General features: G+C 41.1%; 1 protein-coding gene across 1 annotated transcript in view; it reads right to left on the bottom strand.

The window, feature by feature from the left end:
- Positions 1 to 18,365, bottom strand: part of Ptprm (protein tyrosine phosphatase receptor type M) — a 627,614-nt gene that overhangs the window by 370,635 nt on the left and 238,614 nt on the right. Inside the window, exons 3-4 of the mRNA XM_028762235.1 lie at positions 16,132 to 16,210; positions 3,726 to 3,841 (exon numbers count right to left, since the gene is read on the bottom strand). Coding sequence (XP_028618068.1) covers positions 3,726 to 3,841; positions 16,132 to 16,210 — 195 coding nt within the window. The remainder of the gene's footprint in view (positions 1 to 3,725; positions 3,842 to 16,131; positions 16,211 to 18,365) is intronic.

Genomic DNA, 18,365 nt, shown 5'->3' with positions numbered 1-18,365 from the left:
AGGAGGGGAGGAGGAAGAGGAAGAGGAGGAAGAGGAGGAAGAGGAGGGGAGGAGGAAGAGGAAGAGGAGGAAGAGGAGGAAGAGGAGGAGGAATTAGTAATAGTAGCAGTAGCAGAAGACATCTTGAAAAAAGAAAAGCGAAATATATCCTGGAGTCAAACAGGAAAGGAGTTATCAATATCAGAATGCTAGTCTAACAGAACCTGGAAAATAGAGGCCTTGTGGACAAAGCCTGATGTCAAAGGCATGCCAAGGTGTCTAAATATACACCATATCCACAAGCTCTGTACCCAAACATTGAAAAAGAAAACCACAAATCAAAAATAATTTGAAACCCAGATTCTGGTGGCTCTTATCTCTAGTTCTAGGACTTGGGAGGCTGAGGAAGAAAAATGTCCCAGGCAACATAGTAAGTTCCAGACCAGCCTGGCTCTACAGTGCAACTATGTTAGGGAACAAAACTGTTTACTGATGACATACAGGCTTTGTCCTTGTCATTAGCCCCTGACAAACTCAGCACAGCTACCAATACACAGCTCTGACACTGTGCTAGCTATTGTAAGCTATATTGACATTATTTCAATGTGTGAGAGAATGTATACAGGTCACAAACAAATGCTACACCATTTTACACAAGACACTTTGGCATCTGAGGACTATGATAGCTATAGGCTCTTTACCCCAAACTCCAGGAACAGCTAGGGACAACTGTTAAGGTACTAGTTACATAGTATGTTCATTTTTACGTTTCCAATTTTTTATGCCATTAAATTTTGCTTCAGATTAGTTCTTTCAAACCTTGCTCTACAAATGGAATCACTTGGACAGTATCTGATGAAGTACTGAAGGATAGGCCCTCCTTCAGACCCATTATATTAGAATCTGAGGGTAAGCCTGAAATTCCTTAATCTCCCAAGGTAACTCTATAGTAGAGGCAGGATGGAAAAGTCTACAGCAAGATAGCTCTCTGTCTCCTAAAATAAAATCAGTTGTTTCCTTATAACACACTAAACACCATTTAAAATGAGCATTTCTATTACTAGTAATGGATTAAAGATTGGAATCCCAAAGCAATTGAGTTGAAGTAGAGGATTCCAGGTCTAGGAAGATCTAAAATCCAATGTTGTCCTTGACGTGACAGGGAATCCCTGAGAGTATCCCCTACGACCCTGGACCTGGGAGCTTGCACTTCTCACCATCTCCTCCCAAGTGGTGTGCACACATGAAACAAGAGCAGTGAAGTAGCACTCCATGAATAATTAAGAACTGTACATATAACAATGAAAAGAATAGTGTCATTTTTAAAAGGTGCTAAATGCTTTGTAGGAAACGCCAAGAAAAGATGTCTATCTCCTTCATCAAGCACAACAGATAACCGATCTGGATCTCATTAACTCAAACATCCACCCACTCAGGAAATAATCCGATATCCCTAGCACAATAATTTAAAATAACTGAGACATAGGATAAAGAGAAAGAAGCTAAATACTTATATCAATCTTCGAGTGCAACAAAAAGCTTTTAAAGTAGTGATTGCTAAACTTTTAGAAACAAATAAAAAAAGTAAGGGTGGATTTAGAACATGTCATTTTAAACTTCTATACACAGCCCTTCTTCCTGGCAGGAAGGTCTCTATAACAAAAGCCAGGATACAGGAAAAAAAGGGAGGGGTGGTTGACATCAGGCATACGGGCAAGGCGTGCTCCATACTGAAGAAGCCTCCTCCTCAGACACATTACCACCTGGCAGCCCATTGTGGGCTCAAAATGTTTGGCTACTAGCCACTTCCTCCAGAAAAGAGGCCAACACAAATAACCAGCTAAGTTGTGTGGATTAAAAGGATAAAGGATTTCAAATTCATATAAATGTGACACTTCACCATTGTAAGGCTATTGCAGAAGTATATAGTATGGTAAGAGTCAGAGACAGGACAGGTACAGGAAGAGAAACAAAACAAAAGGGAAGCCTTTTACTGTGAGCCAGTGGACACAGAAGGGTTAAAACACAGAGGGCTTCAGTTTGGTAGCAAACTCGAAATTATAAATAAAATAATAAAATAGAAACAAACATTAAAGGCCTGAGGGAGCACAGGTCTAGCATATATCTAGCACACGTCTGCCACATGCCTAGCACAGGTGTCTAGCATGCATAAGGATGTGAATGTGATCCCAGGGCCACAAAAACAAACAACTGAAACTCTGCAAACAACAAAAAGAAGGAAAGAAGATGGGAAAGTACTCTAAGAAATTTGAGGAATGAAGGGGCTACAGATTAAACCTAAAAGAAACAGGAAGCCCTGCGATTGGAGCTCAGCAAGGAGACGAACAGTGATTGGAGCTCAGCTCAGCAAGGAGAAGAGCCGTGATTGGAGCTCAGCTCAGCAAGGAGAAGAGAGGCGATTGGAGTTCACTAAGAAGAGCACCACCCATCTCCAAAAATATACCTCGAAGGTATTGAGTGGCGTTCTGTGGGTGAGGAGAAAGTCACTGGTATCCACTGATCTGTTACAACTTCCTAGAGTGGTCACAGGCTCAAGGAACTGTGGGTCATACAGAATGTATGAGGCAGGACTTAAAGGACTGTAGCCTCAAGGACCATGCTTATTTTCGGCCACATGGGTAACTTAAAATGCTTGAAATTAAGAGGTGCTATTAATTTCTACATGAATTCCTGATAGGAATTATTTAGAAATTCAGCTTACAAACTCGTGATCCTCCTGCCTCTGCCTCCTTCAGCAAACCCTACTGGCATGCGCCACTACAACTGCCAACCAGACTTCCTGAAAGCTCACAGGGACTAAACAACCAACCAGAGAGTACACATGCGGGCACCCATGGCTCCAGCTGGATATGTAGCAGAGGACTGCCTCATCTGGCCTCAATGGAAGGGGTGCCCCTTGGTCCTGTGGAGGCTCAATGAATAACCCAGCATAGGGGAATGCTAGGGCACTGAGGCCAGGGTGGGTGGGTGGGTGGGTGGTGGGAGCACCCTCATAGAAGCAGGGGGAGAGGGATGAGATAGGGGGTTTGCAGAGGGGAAACTAGGAAAGAGGATAACATTTGAAATGCAAATAAAAAATCCAATAATTAAAAAAAAGAAATTCAGCTTACAGAAAGATCTACAAAGCAAGCTCTCTGTTCTTCGTGAGTGAGTGTGTGTGTGTGTGTGTGTGTGTGTGTGTGTGTGTGTGTGTGTGTAAAGACAGAGAGAGACAGAGAGACACACAGAGACAGAGGGAGACGGGAAAATGGAAGAGACAGAGGGAGATGGAGATAGAGAAAAACAGAGATGGAGACTGTGGGGGTGGGGAGAGAGACAGAGGCAGAGACAGTGTGGGTGAGGAGACAGAGAGGAACAGCAGAGATAGATAGATAGATAGATAGATAGATAGATAGATAGATAGATAGACAGACAGACAGACAGACAGGGGAGGATTTCTTGGTTGGTTTTCTTCAGGGGAGAAAGGCATTATAGTTTAGAACTTACGATTCTTTGCTAAATCTAATGTGACAAAATCTGTCAAAAGAGATCATGGAGAAAGAGCAGTAAGAAAAAACAAGAATTCCAGAAAGATCAGAAAACTGCCGAACTTGTGCAGTAAGCTTGGAAACCTGGAGATCTAACTGATGTGGGAAGAAGGTTCTAGAACAGAGACAGCTTTGGTGTCTCCAGTCCCTCCTCCAGGACGATGTGTCTGGATAGTGAAAGGTGGTGCACACACGTACCTGCAGCCAGAGCCGGTCCCCAGCCACTGTCCTGCCTATGGCGCTGCACTGGAAGGTTGCAAACTGGCCAGCATTCACCTCCACATTCTGAATCCGCAGGAAGTGGGGAGTTCTTGCTACATGAGGAAAAAGAAGTCAGGAAATTATAAGGAGACCTGCAACCAGACCACCCACTCATAACTAGTCGATACATTTTCCGCTTGGGACCTTCCCATTGTTCATCTGGTGAGGAAAAGGTTTTTGCTTTGCAATGTTATTTGAAAGATTATCACAAAAGGTTTTTGGTGTGCGTGCTTGTTGCACACGACAGAGAGAGAGAGAAAAAGAATAAAAGCCAGGCAATCTGGGATAGAAGCAAAAGAGAAGATATTTCATTGTTCCTGCTGGGCAAATTACAGTAGCTCAGCAGTCTCCTTGTAATAACAGATCTGTATTAATAAAGATTATGCTGACGCCTAATTGATGTTTTGAACAAAAACATATTAGATATTTATACTCGCAATGTGAAAAGAACAGTAAGAAGTTAAATGATGTTGTCAAGGAAACTCTGAAACCCAAATACAGAACTGTGCATAATATATATTTTAATACAACTAATTGGTATGCAACATTCCCTCTGTAATATTTCCCAGCTACCAAAAATACTATCCTGATAGACACACTGTGGATGATGCTGGGTCTGCCCGAACCGGGAAAGTTTTGCTGATTCTTATTTCTAATTCAAGAAATCCAAAAAATTCCAAATGCTAAGCTCTGCTGTCTCCTGAGGCATTTGTCAATATGGGACAGCTGTATCCATAAAGAACGTCTCTGTCTCTGTTCAGTCAGAGGAGTGCACTCTAATTTCTGCATCATGCTTAAAACAGGTGTCAGAAACTAGACTTAGTCAGTACTTGTATGTCATGCAACTTTTGTCGGGAAAAGATTCTCTTATTGCTATGACAAAGTCAAAGACTTAGAAAGAGGACAGAGCAAGAAAGAAGTGGCATTTTGCTGGTGGGGCAGGTAAGGCCAGATAATAAGCAGAATGGATTTGTTATGCCTTCAAGTATCCCCTCCCTACCAGTGGGTCTTCAAGCTGTGCATAGACTGTTTTGAAGAATGGTGTCCTAGTCTGAGGACCCAGTGACTGTAAACTGACACTCATATGAGCCCAAGCAGAACCTAATTAGAACTGGAAGTGCGTTGCCAACAAAGAACAATGAATTTTAATACCAGCAGCGCAGGAAAAGCTCATTATTATTTGGAGGCCAGCAATAATTCACTGCATTCACGATGCTTAGTATGCGAAATATTCTAAATGGGTCCTCACAGAGCAGTGTAATGATGGACCACTCTTGCTTAGTATTAATTTATTAACTCACAATTCTAAGAAAGGTTTCACTGACTCAATCGAATTGCTTTTTACTCAAGAATAACATAATTCTTCGGTCTTTGAAGACATCTGAAAAGCTTACCTAAGTTAAATGTCTTTTCTACCTTGTTCTGGAGGTACCAGAAAACACCTTGTTTTTTTATCAAAAGGGTAGCCCTAGAGTTTTTCATGTCAGAGGCTTTTCCAGGAAACACTCTTATGAGTTCTATTTTTCATATAGGGAGACTTGACTAGTAGGGATTTCCATTTCCAAAGCTCAGGGCAGACCACTAAGCTGCCCTCCCCCATCTTCTCTGCCTTTCCTAATAGTCCTCATCCCACACAGTCTCTGTGAAAACCCAGTGGTTCTGTCCTTCCACAAAGCCCCACCATTCTCTCAGCTTGTCCTGGGACCTTCCATGACTGTGATAGCAAGGGCAGATGATGGAGCTTGGTGTCACTGCCCCTCCACAGTGGACTCACGGTGGTAACATCATATTAAATGCATGTTAGTAACATTAATGAAACCACAGGCCCATGACCTCTAGAGCTGTTTGCTTGTGGTTTCAACTTCTGTCACAGAATTCTCTCCCAGCTTTGCTCCCTCACCATTGACTCCACAAATTTTTACTACATAAAAATTATAGCAATTATTTTAGCCTAATCTATGCCAAAGGACCCCAGTATTAACGAAGAGTAGGAAGTCTACTGAGATTTGACTAGATTAAAAGGACTACATTGAAAATGAAGAGCTAGTTTCTTATCAAAGAAATTAATCACTACTATATTTCTCACCAAACACGCATACACACAGAGACACAGACAGACAGACAGACCAGACACACACACACAAATACACACACATACATTCCCAATCTCTCTCTCTCTCTCTCTCTCTCTCTCTCTCTCTCTCTCTCTCTCACACACACACACACACACACACACACACACACACACACACACACAGAGGACAAGGGGAAGCAATTAGGTTACCATCCTAGTCTGAAAAATCCAAAGTATTTTTAAGAGTCAACATCATATAATAGAAAGCTTTACAACTCAGGACAGTCTGGCTAAAAGCTAAACATACAAGCACTAAAAATCTGAGCACAATATATAAAACCTGTATCATATATGAAATGTGTATCAACCTCTAGTGTATATATGTGAATGATAAACAAACATAAATGAATTCCACATTTTTGACTCATGCCTTATCCCAAGATTATGCATATACAAAGATACTCTAAAATCTTTAAAGATATCCTATTTGTAAAGGCAGAACTTTTGATCACAGAGCATATATGTGATACTATAAGTGTACTGAGTTATCCTTCATTGTAAACTTGGCACAGCCTAGTATTACCTGAGTGGAGCCTTAGTTGAGAAACTGCCTTGATCAGATTGGCTTATGGACATATCTAAGTGGGACTGTCTTCATTATTAGCCAATGAAAGAGGGTACAGCCCACTATGGGCAGCACCATTCCTAGGCAGGTGGTGCTGTACCAATCAGAAAGCTATCTAAGCATAGTCCAATGATCCAGCCAGAGTGAACTAGCTAGCATGCCACAACACCTCTGGCTCCTGGCACATGCCACACTTCTTTGGCCATGAAGGGTTCCTTGGTTGAAGGCCAGGAGGCACAGGAGGCACAGCATACACTCTGCCCTCACTTCCCCCAAGGAATGACAGTGACTTGGAAATATAAGATGAAATAAACCCTTCTCTCCTATGTTGCTTTTAGTCAGATTGTTTTATCACAGCAATAAAAGGATACTAGAACATAGGCATCCTATTTGTAAGCAGAATCCTACCAAATATTGCCAGGCCACAGCAGGTTCATTCAAGTCTACAGAAAGGATCTTGTCCAGGAAACCCTACCCCCGCCTCTCTCTCAGCTGTCTGTGCTGTGGTCTTTTGACAGCCTGGGCCCTCTCTTGCATTTTCCCAAGCTATCTTTGGGACAAGGACTTCAACTTCTGGGGAGCTTCTGGGACACTTGTATAAAGGGTAAACACTTTATGGCTATGCTTGAATGCACATGCTCCCTAGACCAAGTCAATTTCCTACTCTCTTCCTTTGGAGGGCACTTCCAGACTGTGAGAACCTCTGCTTAGACTGAGGTTCAGACTCTTTCTTAGATTCCTCTCAGGAAGTTCTGGGTGACTGAATGGCCCCTTGTCAAGTCCTTGCTGACTGCATATCACTTCACATTGATGCAACACACCACTCTTGCTGATGTGAGTTATTAAGGAGCGTTTATATCAACAGCTACTTCTACAAAACTCAAACATCAAAGTGGTTCCTCTCCCCAAATTCTCCTCCATTTCAGATCTATGAGCTAGGGAAAGTGAAGCCTTTGCCTACTACCTCATAGGCTCTCAATGGACTCAGACGTGTTCCCAAACACAACTGTCTGATGTTGAAAATAGAATGCTAACTATAGACAAAATTTAGCTCACAGCTGCAAAGAAGCACACATCACACAAGAGAAGATTGGTGAAAAAATTTAGCCTTTATATTGATCAGGTAGTAATTTCTTTTGTCTGACAGAAACAATTTAGATGACAACATAAAATGAAACAAAGAATCAACTTTTATATACATATATACAGTGAGTACTAGTTTTATGTGTGTGTGTGTGTTTACACCTGATTCATGGATGAAACTTACAATGATGCTTTTGCATCTGTCCATTGAAGCACATAAAAAGCTATGGCTATTATAGATATGTGATCGGTCCCCACCTCTAGATGGCATCACCAAATTAGCAGTGGAATCCTATCAGGATTACTGGGGAAGGCATCTCTTAGATGAGAATTCAAATGTTCAAGGTCACATGACTTAGAAATTTGGTAAATGTGACTGGTTTAATGCTGTTGGTTAAATTGTAAAAATACAAATTAATAAATAAAACCTGCTGAACTTGCAGCATGAGTGTGATAAACTACAGTAGAATTCCAGTTTGTCTTATTAGTCATATAAACTGATGTCATATGTGATAGATATTTAAGATTATAAAACTAAACTTGATTTAAATCAGTAAGTCATTCTGACAACTTTTATTTCGTGAATTATTTTTTTTTTCAAAAATGTAGCTTCCAGAATCTTCTTGGTAACTAAGTAAAATGAAGCAATAAAGTGTTTATATATCTGGCTTCTTATTCTCTCAAAAATATTAAATATATTTGGATCTGTTGACAAACATATTCTTTTGATACATAACTCAGTTTTGTTACTACAAACACTCATCACTCCAGGGCATGAAAACGATGTATTCATAAAATGTATTGGGAAATGGAATGCTGACATATATGAATGCAGTTACCACATGTTTACTATTTAGTTATCATTGTAAAATAAGAATTACTAATAGCCAAAAGTTATAACCATTACATACATATACAGAAATAGCAGATGATGTGAGCCAGCTTTGATAGACATTCAAGGGGGAAATAAGTGTGTTTCATTAGAGAAAAGAGACTAATTCTATCCTAAAGTTGGATAAATGCTTTAAAAAATACATTGTAGAAGGGAGGGAAAAGAGGCTATTATACAGAAACCCTTAAGTGGATATATGAAAACACAAATGGTTTTTGGGAAAATGATTTTGAGCTGATTTGATGGGATTTATTTAGGAATATATTTTAAGATAGGCTATACCATGAACAGTACACATTGTAAAATGGGTGTGAACGCCTCAATGCTTTCTTTTTTCTGTACACAAAAGAAAAGTTTTATTGCCATGCTCATAAAAAAAAAGAAAATCAGACAGAAATGGAGTTGTTTTTGTCTTTTAAGTAACCACTTATAAAAATCAGATAGTTTACATCATACAAGATTAGCTGTGTGTCTTGTTTGTCCTGGACTGTGTGGGGAACTGGACCTTTCAATATTAAGAGATAAGGGGAGGAGTCCCTCTCGTCCATGGTACCGTATATTCATCACTCTACCTCTTCTGCCTATCTTTTGATCTTCTACTTCTCTCTCCCTTTTCCTCTCTAGACCCTTCTCCTCCAGGCTGCCAAGTATCTCCAAATCCCTCTGGCTTTCCTTACATACAACTATTCAGTTCTCTCCACTGAAGAGCACACTGAAGGATTGAATGAGCAGAGCCCTGTGCATCCCTTCCCTCCTACAGTGCCAGGATGCAGAAGAGGCCCCATGTCTTCCCAATCCAGCCTTTCCTACTAGAGCCATGAGATACAGACCACAACCCGTCCACTCCTACAGCACCACTGGAGTACAAATTACAAACATCTGAGGCATACTTAATTTGTAGCATCTTGGACAAAAATTCCATTGGCTAATTCTTTATCATATATCCCCAGGGTCATTCTGGCAGGGCAAGGATAAGCTACTGAAATTATGTCCTCTGTCAAACTGTGTTAGCACAAGCATGAGATACATAAAAAATAATGTCATTTTCCCCCATCTCTGAAATAACTTAATTAGGCTGCTGTCTCATTGATCCTTCCAGTATGACCTAAGAGGTCAGGACCACTACCATGACCAAGTGCTATCCAGCCCCAAATGTCACTAGAGCAGATATGAGAGACTGGTCTACTCCTTAGAGATGGAGAGGTGTACTATAGCATTCTTGTACCTGTGAACACCTGTATCTCTTTTAATTACACAGAAGGCCAAAGTAGACATTAATAATTAAGTTCTTATATTTTTGGTTGTGAGCCTAGCCTTTAATGGCTGAGCCACCCCTGTGTGAATAAGTAAAAATTACAGTTTGATTTGAAAATAATAATAAAAAAAAGAATCGGTTGTAAAACTAAAAAAAAAAATTAAGTTCTTATAATGTTACATTTTTAGGAATCAAATGGCTAAGGCAAAAAGCAAACAAACAAAACCAACTCATTTTAAAATCAGAGATGTCAAACTCCATCCTATCGAGCTCATACCATTCTACACTTCCATCAAGAGGATTGGAGCGTGCTCTTCTGGGCGTCCTTAAAACTAAGAGTTAACTTCTGCAGTCTCTCTTGAGAAAGAAATGAACTCTGTGCACTTTGCTCTGTCTGATAACCTCTTAATAATAATAAAATATTTGAGTAGCAGCCTTCTTGTTGATTCCATTGATAATGCTCTAGCTATCTTCCTCCATGTTGATAACAGATGTTTGGAAAGAATGCTTTTTAAAGGACCATGTTGCCAACACCTACTGCCTGAACTAGGAGAGACAGGGCTCTTCCTTCACTGTAATTACTGATGTTGGTGCCAGCACTGCCTTTAGGACACACTTACACATGTTATCTGGAGATCAAAGATAGGACTGTCCAATCCTTTCAGCTTTTGTTAATTTGTAACACTGTCCCTTAAATGGCTTATTGCACAGGAAGTTACTTCTTCCTATTGAGAGGCTTTTCCACCCTAATGTTGCTTCCCAAAGACTATAAGAGTATATTACTACTCACAGAGAAAGATGCGGATCCAAAGGATGAGTGTTGGTCCAGATTGTATTGGAGAGTGTCTTCCCCTTGGGTAACCAATTGCCTGTAATCTATAAAATAGTATGGATGGCATGGTTGAGAAGGGAGGCGGGTGGCATCTGGCTAGTTCGGCAAAAGCTATACCTCAAGTGGGAACCAGGTAAAGTCATAACTTCAAAGGAAAGATAACGATCCTGGATGCAGGACAGAAACTCATCCACCAGGATAGTGAAGACAAAAGATGGTAACATTCTACTTCCAAGGTCAACATCCTTCAGTGAGTCTCTGTTGATGGTGTAAGCTTGGTTTTCAATAGACACCAAGATGAGATAATGTTCCAGAGTTTCACGAGATCCCTGACTTTCTAGGTCCTGATCTTAGAACAATTTTCAGTGGGCAAGTGGTTTAAGGTGGATCCTACACTGTGATTCCTATTTCAGTATGGCGTTTTCAGGCATCAACACCTCTAAATAAAGGGAAAGTCCTTACCCACAAGCCTTTGTGGAAAACTTTCTTTGTAAAATATTGATCTTTTCTTTTTTAAAATACTCATTTAAAGGAATGGGATGAAGATTTAAAAGATGATTCAGGTGAGGTATTCTGTGTACTGAGCCCTCAAAAAAGTTCTATACCTTTTAAAATAAGTGATCTAACCTTGAAAAGTGGGAAAGGGCTCAAGAAAAAAAAAGTCTCTCTGGCCAGCAAAGTTTAGAACTCACACTGAGCTGGAAGGTCTAGCTTTGCCAAACTCATTGGAATTTCAGGCATAGCACCTTCAGAATGGAAATTCTAACCAATCTCATATTCAAAAAGAAACATTTTCCCTTCTCTCTAAATTTATAGCCCCATTTATTTCCCATGTACCCTTTCAAACTGTTCCACCAAATCCTTGTGAAATCTGCAGGAGCTCTACAAACTCTGTCTTCCATGAATAACAAACAGGCTTAGCTCAGCTCTGCCTTTCCCTGCTTCCTGCTACCTCCCCACTGCTTTGTACAGAGAGTGAATTTCTCAAATATTAATTGATCCCCAATCAGCCTTTGATCCCAAAGGCATGGGTTATCATTGACCAAGACACAAATCCCCTCAAGATGTTTCATTTCTATTGATTCTTCAAAGCCTGCATCAACATCCCAGCCACAGACCCAGAGAGGAGTAATTGGCAAGATCAAAGGGTAAACTGAAGAGGGACAGAAAAGGAGACGCCCCGACCTTCTTATTTACATTCAGTTACATTTGCATCTTAATGGGATGGCAAAGGCTGAGGTGAACTAGACGTGTACCCGGTGTGCCTGACAGCCGGAATAACCCAAGAGCAGGCCTCTCTCTCCTGGCTGCCATCACAAGCAAGGAGGCACTGCCAACAGAAGAGCCGGGACTGCCCAGTAAACACTGGCAAACGCTGTACTTGGCAAGCATGCTCTGAATTTTAAAACGGTCACAAATGAACTCCCCAGAATCTAAGAAATCCATCGGTTTAATTATTTAGATTTACTGTTTCCCAGTAAATAATTCAAGAGTGGTTATCAAAATGGATACTTAATCATAATAACGTAGGTTAAGGACCTCGTCTTTGAAATACTGAGGCCAAAGTGTTTTCAAATTTCGAATAGTCAGATTTTTAGTATTTGAATACATGTAAGTGGTGCCTTGGAGATGAGGTTTAAGAGTAAGCATGAAATTCATTTGTGTTTCATATACACCTTATGTTCACAGACTAGAGGTAGGCTGGTGCAATGCTTGCAGTGTCTCTGAGTTTTGACTATACTCTATCTCACAAATTCAGCTGCAATGGGGATGAAAATATAACCAGTAACTCAATCACACACTTTGCATAACGAATTTGGAGGGCATACAAATTACATCTCAAAAGTCTGTTGAAATAGCTATTGTTTATAACACATAAACATGCAAGGTGATAATGGCAATAACCACAGAGTTCTGGTTGGTACACATGCCCATAAAATTGGCACTGGGAGTACTGAAGTCTAAGAATCGAGAGTTCAAGGACAGCCTAATCCACACAGTGAGAACTTGCCACATAAAGTGGGGTCAAACATGATATTAGCAGATGCACAGCTCATGGCGTGTTTAAACAGAGAAGGCGTCTATGGAATTGACAAGATGCTCAGTGTTTCCTGCCGAGATTCCCGAACCAACTTCAAGATACATTTTTAGCATGCATACCAAAATCAAGAATTATCTATGTGTACTAGAAGGGGCCTCAAGCCGACAGCTCCTGACTACATATAGACATCCCCACCTTTCGGGCTGATCCTGCATTTTTCTGTCACTACATTAAACACTGATTTTATGAGCAACTGCATCCGAATATGAGAACAACTACCGTTGAGAAACTGCCGTAATGGTGGCTCGTAAACCCATGTGAGTCCAAACAGGAGCCTTTAGGGCGAAGTCAGCAAGACTCAGCAACTCTATCCCTGCGGAAAACATCATTTACGTGTGGAATATTTACACTCCTTTGAGAATCTAAATTTAACAAGCATCAAACTTTCAAAAACAATTGATTATTATTTAGCAATCTTGATGAGAGATCTCACAAAATATTACCTGTAAAGCTTTCCATTTTAAGATCAAACCAAATGATTTCATCCTTATGATTTTTTATTTGCATGTTTTCCTCATAAACTCACAGACTCCGGGAAGAAATAACTACTGAAGAGCTATCATCAAAGCCAATTATGGCTTATATTCCACAGGGCCACTGTGACATCCATCACCTCAGCCACCAGCCTGCAGTTCCACTGTGTGTCCCCTAAGGCAACTCACAAAGCCAATTAGGTAAGAGTGTGTGCATCTTCAGAGGAAGAACCATTAGTAAGTCCCTAATGGTACAAGAAGCTGACTCCACAGGAACACACAACGGCACAACACTGCCCCACATGACAGAAGGTTAAACATCAGCCTGGAACCCAGTAGAAATCAAGAGGCTACATCTGAGGAGCTCTTCCTTAGCCAAACACCATAGGTAGATGGAAAGAGTGGAGGATGCAGACTTGGGATGCCCTGGGTAACCTTGGCTGCAGGGCCCCTCTCCTGTGCCCACTGCATTAGCAACATCTGCCCTGCAGGCAGTTTGCTCTAAAGAAACGGGAAGGCAGGGCACATCAGAGTGCTCAGCACTGAGTGTGCACAAATTTGGGGTTATTTTTGACAGAAAATAACCTTTTACACAGTGACTCAGAAGCCATGAACATTCATGCTAGCAGATCCTGGGGCACTTTTCAAAGCTGGAGGCTATGGCACCACAGACTCGGCTCAGTTCCAACTCAGATAATTATATTCTGTTTCCTGAATTTGCCCAGATGTTTCAACTGGTTACAGCCTTGTTTTCTTTCTTTCTTCTTTTTTTTTTTCTTTTTCAGGGTGGAAAAAAGTGGGGACATTCTTTGTGAACTACCCCTCCCCATCTTGCTGATGGAGAGGGAAAGGCAAATATAATGTCAGCTTTGGTCACGTACAAGATGAAGGATCTGTGTGAACCGGCACATGGGGCAGGCTTCAGAGGACAAGAAAAAGACATCCGAGAGAGCAAAGGCCCCACAGATGAAGTGAGGCAATGGTGTCATGATACCCTTGTGGGATAATGACCACACAGGCGCTCACTCTAGCTGCACTGGACTGTCTAATGATCTGTTCTAATTCAGACACCAGAAGAGATGCTGAGCCCTCCCTGCAAGTGTGTGTGCATTTTTAATACTGTGGATCTAATCATTCGTTCATGATTTGGACAGGGGCCATCAGCAGAGACTCAGGAATTGTAGCAACTTGCCAATTTCTTTGCATGCCAGGCATTCTAAAAATAAAGCAGACTGCCATCGCTCAGATGGCCAAAAATGTAAAGCCTGACAATATCAATTTTGGGAAAAGATACAGGGGAAATAAAACTTCCAGGCACCACCAGTGGAATGTAAACTGGTTCAGACACTTTTCATAGCAATTTGGAAGCAACCGATAAATTTAACATGGTTTCTCCCGACATTCCAGCAACTTGGCTTCTTAGGCATATACATATATTTTTTTCCCCACAGAGACACACACATGCTACACCACAACAATAATTTTAATAGGCAAAAACAGAGGAGGAGGCACCAAATGTTCAAAAATAAGTACAGGCTGTGATATAGTCCCTATGACAGAACACCATGGATTGATCTTAAATAATGTGTGTGGAAATGGAAAAGAAAAACTATTCAAGAAAACAGTCAGCATTCCATATCCACAAGCTCTACATACGGAGACTCAGCCCAGAACTGATCCCGAACAAAGGAGTTTTTACTGAGCACATATTATTGCCTCACCCTGTCCTGTCTGCTCTTACAGAGCCTTTAAATTATATTCATTATTGTAGTCGTCAAGAGATGACTCAAAGATTCAAAGAGGGTGCAAAGACTATGCCCCTTTAGAGTACCCATGGACTTATGAGTTCTGCAAGCCAACTGGCAATAGACTTCATGGGACAGAAAGACAAAAAATCCTCACAGATGAATATCATTCATTAGAATATATGGAAGGCAAAGTAACAACTGCAGAAGGCTAGTGTTATGAATACATCCTGCTTATGAGAAGCATAGTTCATACATATGTACACTCATACATGCATACATATATTTATACACATACATATACATATGCATATAAATACACAGAGACAGGCATGCACATAGACACATAGACATACCTGCATGCATGTATACACAGACACAGACAGACACAGACACAGACACACACACACACACACATACACACACACACACACTTGTGTTCACTGTCAAGCAGAGTAGTTTTCTTGTTTTGTTGTTGTTGGTTTTTGTTTTTTTTTTTTTTTAATTTAGGCCTAGAACCATGACAATGGGATGCTATGCCCGCTTCCCTAGATTGTATCAAATGATTGAAGCAAATGTGAACTTGACTCATCCCGATGAACTTGTCCAGGTTTTGTATCTAAGGCCAAGGACACAAGGTCAAGTAGAAGTAAAGTTCCAGACCCTAGACAAGCAGCCACCTTCAAGGACCAGGAGGCAGATGTATAGACAGCTCGTCTGCCGTAATGGTACCTGCCATCTTGGCCTCAGTTTACTCACTAAGCCACCTCCTCAGCCTTCCATTAGCTTTCTATAATGGCTCCTTCTTCCCCGTGTATGTTCTTAAAATACTAATTTGTAAAGACAAGGGATGGGCAACTCTGGTGCTTACAGATGGCCAAGGAAGGCACTTTATATTGTATAGGTCCTAAGTCTACTGGATTCATACTGTTTGCAACTGTGTAACAAAAACATGGGGACAGAGATAGAAATGTTCTCGATCTGGGAACAGAATCTGCCAACCTGCCATATTTAATCCTGTTCTAATATTGAAAATAGAAATCCAAATGTCCCTCACACCTGCTTTGCCTTTTCCAAGATACCAAGAAATCTACATTTTCACACAAGCTGTGTGTTGTGGAGCTTCTGGGATCTGGAACCCACATCTAGAGCCTGTCATAAATCTCTACTGGTAGGATTACCTTCTCTCTGTGATCCTTTCAATGCTTGGTCTGTTAATGTAAATGTTCATCAGTGATGGACCCATAGGGAAAGCATACTTACTGCATGGGTGTCCCAACACTTTAACTTCATCAATAGCAAGGTAGCCTTGATGTCCAGAAGTTACCACTTCAAAAATCACCTGAAAAATTAAGAGAAATTAATGTCATTCAATCATTTTTTGTCAGAATTTTATCAAGTATCTCTTATAAGGAATAAAGTTTCACTGGTCCATCCATTTATTTTGTGGGTGGACTATAACCTGCCTACCAGCGTTTCAAGCTCTGGACCCCAAATATAAGTAAGACTGAACCTGCTTTAGTCTGAGGAGATCAAAGGGCTGAGGCAGGTCCAGTCACCTATGTAGTGATCGGAAACCATGACTGAGAACGAATATGGGAAAGACATAGTCTTGGAGCCATTTTTAAGGGTGGAATAATGTACCAAGGTCTTCAAAAATTCAGAAAACTTAGGTGATGTTAAGTAAATCATTATAAAGAATAAAGATGTTTTCCTATATATAAAACCCATTCTCCCACACACTGTGATATCTTCACTGAAGGGCAAAGGTTACAATTTAAGCTTCCTTAGATGATGTTTTGAAGGTGTTTGACTAGAAAGAGACATTTGAGGTCCTATAGGCTTTTTTGTTTTGTTTTGTTTTGTTGGGTTTTTTTTTGTTTTGTTTTTACATTTAGGAGAAAGAGAGATAAGGGGAGGAATGAGGAGGAGGAGGAAGAGGAGAAAGGGGGGATGAGGGGAGAAGGGGAGGGCAAAAGCAACAAGAGGAAGTTAGTTACACTTAAGAAATTACAGGGTGTTATGATGGCTGATTTTGAGGCCAATTTGACTGAATTGATAACTAAAAGCTTACTAGGACAGATTACTGCTTCTGAGGGTGCTTACTCAGAGAGATGTGCAACAGAGACATTGTTTGGAATGCAGTGGCACCTTCTTACATGCTGGGGGTCCAGATGGAGAAAAGGGAGAGCAGGAAGCCTAGAGGGCAGGCACCCCCTTCTCAGCTTCTCAGTCACTACAATGGCACTATGTTGTTCTAGCAATCTCCACCGCAGTGGGCTGACACCTGAAGCCAGGAGCCATGGCAACCTTTCCTCTACGTCTGTGCTGCCTATTTCAAGTGTTTTGTTTGTTTATTCATTTGTCACTATTTTATTTTTCATTTGTTTTCTGTGTAGACAACAGTACCCGACATCATGGGACAGGCATATACCAGGGTGGCAGACCATGAGGAGTTAGTGTTAGCATCTGAAGGGGAGGGAGGTGGCATAATATATATGCAGTGGTAGGCATTGTCATGACTGGGTTCTTCAGGCGCAAAGCTCAGTCATGCCCAGTTACAGGAGACTGCTTGGAAGACAGAAGAATTACTTCTCATTCACATGGAGACAGGACCAACTGAAATCCAGGTGGAAGATATGTGAATTCAAAGGAGAATGATAAAACCAGCTTGCTCAGTAGTAAGAGACGTTTATACGATGTGATAGGATATGGGAATGAATGGCTCATTTGAGAGAGATTCATCCCTAGGGAAGAGAAGACGGAAGGCATAGACGAGGAAAAGACTGTCAGTTTGCTCATCCCAAGGAATTACCTGAGGTATCAACATAACCCTGTAATTGTTCTCCTTTTTATCCTAGAGAAATAGAAACTTCTACTCACATAAAAAGCCTGCGCAAACTTACTGAAGCCCTATTCATAACAACCCAGGACAGCGGAGAAGACTTTTAATTAAAGAATGATAACAGACTGTCCCAGCTTACCACAGCAATGAGTAAAACTAACTGCTGTCGTTATCAAACGGCATGGATGAATCTGCAAGAGAAGTGCTGGATTTAAAAAAAAAAAAAAAGTCAGGCCTGAAAGATTTCACCTCATCTGATTCTATAAACGCAATACCCTGCATGGTCAAACTTTAGTAAAGTAGAAGCCAGACTACTGGTTGACAGGAGTGAGGGACAGTGGTAGAAATGTCAGGAGGGAGGTGAGTGGTCTTTGAAAGGGGCAGCCTAGGCCATCTCTGTCATGTTCTACCGTAAGCATCTTCTCAGGTAACCGAGTTGTGTAGAATTAAGTGTGCATGAGCATGGGTGTGCACACATGCAGAGGCGTGCAAGCATTAGAAAGCCCGTGGAAGTCATAATAAGTATTGAATATCCCAACACTGCCAATACCCAGCTGTGATACCACAACTGGCAAATTATTTTCGCCTGAGGCAACAGAACGCCATGCCCATGGGAGAAGTCTCTCTTATTGTTAACGGTTGTGTGCTACTC

The sequence above is a fragment of the Grammomys surdaster genome, unplaced genomic scaffold (genome assembly GCF_004785775.1).
Source record: "Grammomys surdaster isolate TR1022 unplaced genomic scaffold, NIH_TR_1.0 132, whole genome shotgun sequence".
NCBI lineage: Eukaryota > Metazoa > Chordata > Mammalia > Rodentia > Muridae > Grammomys > Grammomys surdaster.
The sequence above is the reverse complement of the archived record's forward strand: the minus strand, read 5'-3'. Positions and strand labels throughout refer to the sequence as shown.